We start from the raw sequence: 6000 nt of genomic DNA on the forward strand, positions 1-6000 counted from the left end.
GGCTCACCCCCAAAAATACTGATAGTGGAATACAGTAAAACACAAATGGATTTCTCCTTCGACTTGGCTTATGGAATGAATGACTTCTTAGAGCAATACAACCCTCTCTGATCAGCTTACATCCACTAGCCTTTGAACCCACTGAGATCTCCAATCCATTGACCCTACCGCCTTTTCACTCTCCCTAATCACCTCAATTCCCTCTCTTCACTACTCACCAGCTTTAAATGCTATGGTCAATCATTTTAATAAGACCTTCCTTGCACACATGCACAACTCCCTTGCCCCTGTTATTTTATTACACCCCCTGGGTAATAGGCAACTCTGGTTAAATCCTTCTCCTCACTTGCTCCATCCTCTGCTGTGTCAATGAATAATAACCTACTGACTGATCTCACTTTATTTTTTATTTTTATTTTTTTTTTGTCTTTTTGTCTTTTTAGGGCTGCTCCTGCGGCATACGGAGGTTCCCAGGCTAGGGGTCTAATTGGAGCTGTAGCCGCCAGCCTACACCACAGCCACAGCAATGCCAGATCCTTAACCCACTGAGCAAGGCCAGGGATCGAACCCGCAACCTCATGGTTCCTAGTCGGATTCGTTAACCACTGCGCCACGACGAGAACTTCCTGATCTTGCTTTAAATTTGTGACAATAAATGAAATGGGCCCTTTAAGTCAGCTAGACAACTTTACTGTACTTTCCCAGTCTGTTCACGCTCTCCCAGTTGAACTATTCACACCTTCTCTCTCCTACAACCTCTACCACTTCCTCCTCTATCCTCACTCTGGGTTGATGATCTGGCTTTCTATTTGGAGAAAATGAAAGCAACTAGAAGAGAATCTCAGCAGACTCCCACCATCTCAGTTGTCTGCCTTCCAGACCCTTCACCCACACCCTCCTCCCTATATCCATGTTCCTATCTAAATCGATGTCCCCTCCTTTGTGTACTAGATTTGGTACCCTATCTCTCCAGCTTCACTGGTGCTTCTTTCTGGAATAATTCTCATGCATTTGTAAACATCTTAAAAAAACTCCCATAATCCCACTACACCCATTTCCTCTGCTCTCCTTCATCGAAGAGTTGTCTGTACGCACATTTCCAGTTCCTCCCTCTAATTCTTGCTTAAGTATATTCTAATCCATCTTATGCTACCTCACCTGCTCTTGTCAAGGTAGCCAATCACGCCCAGTTGCCAAAGTCATGGTCAGTTATCAGTCTTCATTTTACTTGACATTTAAGCCGCTCTAGACTCAGCCAATCCCTTCCCTCTGAAATACTTCTCTGGCTTCCAGGGTAGGCCATGACCCTCTTCTCCCCACCCTCTGAATGTCTGAGTGCTCCAGAGTTCAGTCCTTGCTCCTCTTCTCTTCTCTATATATGCTGACTCCTTGGAGATCTCTTTAGCCTTACACTATAAGTAACATCCAAATGCTGGAAAATCCCTAATTTATATTTCCAATCAGATATCTCCTCTGAACTCCAGGATTATTCTATTTCTCCAATTACATTTAACCTTTCCAAAGTGTTATCTTTATTCCTTGACCCCCTAAACTTCTCTGTCTTGAAGGTTGCCACACTTTAGCCACTGGCAACTCAAACTTGGTCAAATCCAAAAAGATTGGATTGTTTTTTACTCCTTTCTTCCTTGCGGATATCATATCCAACCATCCAGAATCCTATGGACTCTAATTTCAAATACATCAAGAATCTGACCACCTCTCACCAAGCCTAATGCTATCACTCTGGTTCAAGCCACCATCATCTCCCACTCATGTTATTACAATGACATACTAACTAGTCCCTCTGCTTCTCCACTTGCCCCAATAGAGCACTCAGAGTGATCCTTTTGAAATGTAAGTCAAGTCACGTCACTCCTTTGTCAAAACTCTGCAAAGGCTCCCCATTTCATTCAGAGCATGAGCCAAGGGACATACAAAGGCCTGTGAGGCCTCACTTCATGTGAGCCCTTGTATCCACAGTGACATCATCTCCAATACTCTCCCAATTATTCACCCCACTCCAGCCATGCTGGCCTCCCCACTTACTAGCCAATCACATTCCACCTCAGGGCTCTGCATAGGCTGTTCCTTTTGCCTGGAATGTCTTCCTCCCAATGTTTAACAGGCATCACTCTCACATCCTTCAGGTATTTTCTCAATTGCGACCTCCTCAATGAGGCCTTTCTTGACCACCCTATTTAAAAGTGTCACAACTGCTACCTCCCTCAGAGTTTTTTATTCTTTTAACTCTGTTGATATTTTCGCTAAAGCAACCATCACCTTGAAATTCTTTCTTCCTTTCCCTCTTTCTTTCTTTCTTGTCTTCTCTTCCCATTAGAACTTAAGCTCTAAAAAGGGAAATACTTTTGTCTGTTTTGTTCACTGATGTAATCCTGGCACATAAGAGGTGCTCAATTAGCACCTGTTGAATGAATGAATCTATTTCCCTACCAGACTAAGTAACAAGATTAGACAAATGCTTTAATGAACTCTGTATCTATCTATATTTACATAGATACAGAGATGATTATATGTATATCTTATATATATATATCCTTTATATATAACACATGTTTATATGTATATATATATTTGTATGTATATACTGTACATCATTTTTTTTTGTCTTTTGTCTTTTTAGGGCCACACTGGTGGCATAGGAGGTTCCCAGGCTAGGGGTCCAATCAGAGCTACAGCTGCTGGCCTAGGCCACAGCCACAGTCATGTGGGATCCAAGCCATGTCTGTGACCTACACCCACTGAGCAAGGCCAGGGATGGAACCTGTGTCCTCATGGATGTTAGTCAGGTTCATTAACCACTGAGCCGTGATGGGAACTCCTGTATCATATTTTTTACATACATAGTATATGTACACATATATTTCTTTTTTGTATCAGCCTGACTACTAGAATTTGTTATCAGGTACTTATCTTCCTGATTGGCAGGGGTGGCAGCAGGATGCATTAACCTGACGTTAATCATTAAAGCATATTCTCAGTGGCAAGTACCCACCTACCTCTAGAAAGGTAAATATGGCATAGATCTCAAGAGATCATCTCATCCTTAAGGCCTCAGACATGGCCAGTCAGAAAATGGGAAAGTCACCTTGCCTTCACATATTATATTCCTCACCACAGTCTTTTCCTAAATATATCTTTCCAGACTTCCCCCAAGCTGTTGCTCATTCCTGGTAACAGCTAAACCAATTGACCATATTGCACTGGTTTGCTTCAATGTGTTTGTTTACTAGTTGAAGCCTGCATTAAGGGCAGGATTATTTCATGGTGCTCAGCTTCCTGGCCCTCGTCCAGCTCTCTCTTCTCCTAGGCGCTCACTCTGCAAAATGGCAATCTCTACCTTTGAAAGCATGAACATCCTGAAAGTTATTCGACTTCTATATAATTCTCTGTCCTTGTGAGATTCTCTGCCTTCACACCTTGAACTCTGTGGCCTGAAGTTAGCTAAGTGCCCATCACAAATAACTATGCCAGATGCATCTTTATCCCTTTCAGCTTCAGTTGCTGTCTTAACCATTGCTCTTCCCTCTCTCTGTCCTGTTATTGTATGGCAAATGAAATGCGTGCAGCTATTTCAGCAAGTGTGAAAAGATCATGTGAACAGGTCTCTGTTTAAAATGTCACTTTCCCATTATTTTCTGCTTTGGTCTTGATTAAGCAAAGCTCCATTGCTATAAAAATTATAATAATATACTACCCCAAGTCTAATCATCTTAACAGACAGCTTCTACATTCTCTAAGCAAACAAAAATCCCATCGTTCCTAATTAAAACATTCAAAGGTGAAATCTAAGTAATCACATGGTATAATACAGCCTTCACCTAAGTTTCTGGGGTTAAAAAAGAAAGCCTTTGCCAATGGAAAAAGAAGTTTTGAGTCTATAGTACAAACACTTCAAACGGCATTCCACAGCATGTTATTTTCTTTCTAGAAAATTCTAACACTATATAATTACTTTTGTATGGAAAATGAATAATGTAAGTCTCTAATGCTAAAAACAGCTAGACGGAAACCACCCAAATCAGGCCTTTCCTGAAGTCAAATGAAATACTAAACTAGAAAATATCTATGTGAGGACAGCCTTTGAAGGAAAGCTCAATAGAGAAGAAGCATAGTGGAGGAGAAAGTTGCATGAAAAAAAAAAAAGTCTTTTTCCCTCTATATGTCAGGGTTTACTTGCTTCAGAAAAACTGTAATGTTGATTGTATCTCAAATGTCTCAAAAAAAATATCAATCAGAAATGCATCTAGAAGCCGCCAAAGCTCCTGGTTAAAAATAAAAGCAAAAACATCAATTAAGCTTCATCTATTGCGACAGAAATGCATTGATACAGAAAAAAAAAAAAAAAAACGAAATCCCACCCGCATGAGAATTAAGCCGCAGCTATTCCCCCAGTTCAGAGAAAAAAATGCGCTTCACTTGGGTGGCTGGCAAAACTAATCCCAGCAAATACAGCCAGTGGGTTTGTGTGTTGGGGGAGGGGGACAGGGTGGAGCGCACCTCATCTCCCTCCCAGCAAAACTGCTCCAGAAACCAGAAAGCATCCGCACCGCAGGACCTCGCTTAGCCGGAAGGAAGCCAGAACCGAACCGAGCAGCTTGCTACAGCTCAGAGGGAGCCGCGACGTGCGGCAGGCAGCGGGAGCTGGTGGCCAGGTCGCGTCTCCCTCTCTCACATACCCCACCCCCGAATCTTTTCACGGTCCCTGGTCCCAAGCTCCCGGAGACTCGGAGACCTGACCAGGTTCTTTCTCTGCCCAGGGTGGAGAATCTTCCAAAGACATTTTAACAGGAGTTATTCCCGCGCTGGCAACGTCTCAACAGCTCAGAGTGAACGATCTCATCTAGCGGCGCCCGGACCCACGTCTGGGTCGGCCGCCCCCGCCAGTCCCACCCCCGAGCCTATCCAGCCTGCATCCCCAGCGCCCAGCCCGCAGCCTGGCACCCAGTAGGGACTTTGGGGGTAGTACCGCCCCAAGAGCTGACTTTTCGCTAAGTAAACAGCCATGTTAGCCTCCTCAGTCGTAAATAAGCCGGGGGTGAGCCGGCCGACGGCGGTCAGGAGCGCTCACCCGGTCCCCTCTGCGCTTCTGCCCACAAAGCTGCCACTGTTTGCAAACTCCTAGGCGCCAATGGTCTGGACACCCGGGCTGTCTCACGGTTCAGCACCGAGGACAGAGGACATACTTTCCGCCCCAGTAGCCACATTGCCAGAAGATTGGCATTTGCCAAGCAAGCAGGGCTGCAGGTGTCCGGACGCGCGCCTACCCGCATCCCACCCGCTTCGGCGCCTGGAGCAAGGCAGCCCCCGCGGTGTCTTACTTTTCTGACTCGAGTAACCCGGGTAATAGCCATAGTAGCCGGTGATCCGCAGGATCCGGTCCTCGATGGTGGCCACCCCGTTGGGGGCTGCCTTGACATCCATAGAGAGCTCGGGGCGGCGGCCCCGGGAGCGGCGGAGAGGAGAGCTCAGCGCGGGGCCCGGGAGCTGGTGCAGGTGCCGCCGCCGCCGCGGGTGCTGATGTTGCAGCTCGTGCTCCCGCGCCCGGGCTCTGACTCCACCGCCCGGCGCAGCACCGGCTCCGCATCACAGCGGCGGCGGCGGCAGAGCGGCCCCCACTCGGGCCGGCCTCTCCGTCAGCCTGGCAGCTCTCCCGCCTGCCACCCCGCGCACTGATGCCCAGACAGCGCCCCCTCACCTCCGACGCCAACAGCGGCCGGGGGCGGCCCCACCTGGCAGTGGACTCTCTTCATTAACCCTTTTGCGTCCCTCCCCCCGAAGAGTAGACCTCCCCCATCCCCACCTGACAGAAAGGATGCTCTGTCCAGGGCGTAGGAGGAGGAGAGAAGGTGAGATGAGAGTCTCGAGGGCTCAGGGAGGAGGAGCGGGAGTGGGAGAGACTTAAGCGGAACCAAGGGCTGTTAATGTGAGAAGCGCACACTGTCGCTGGGAAGATGACACCCGGGGGCGCCCCCGGGGCTT

At 47.1% G+C, this 6000-nt stretch overlaps 1 protein-coding gene and 1 pseudogene across 1 annotated transcript in view; both read right to left on the minus strand.

Annotated features, from left to right (window-relative positions):
- Positions 1-1669, minus strand: part of LOC100737723 — a 140877-nt pseudogene extending 139208 nt beyond the window's left edge.
- Positions 1-5626, minus strand: part of SLC35F4 (solute carrier family 35 member F4) — a 264496-nt gene extending 258870 nt beyond the window's left edge. The window contains exon 1 of the mRNA XM_003121828.6: positions 5340-5626. Coding sequence (XP_003121876.5) covers positions 5340-5442 — 103 coding nt within the window. The 5' untranslated portion in view covers positions 5443-5626. The remainder of the gene's footprint in view (positions 1-5339) is intronic.

The sequence above is a fragment of the Sus scrofa genome, chromosome 1 (assembly GCF_000003025.6).
Source record: "Sus scrofa isolate TJ Tabasco breed Duroc chromosome 1, Sscrofa11.1, whole genome shotgun sequence".
Lineage (NCBI taxonomy): Eukaryota > Metazoa > Chordata > Mammalia > Artiodactyla > Suidae > Sus > Sus scrofa.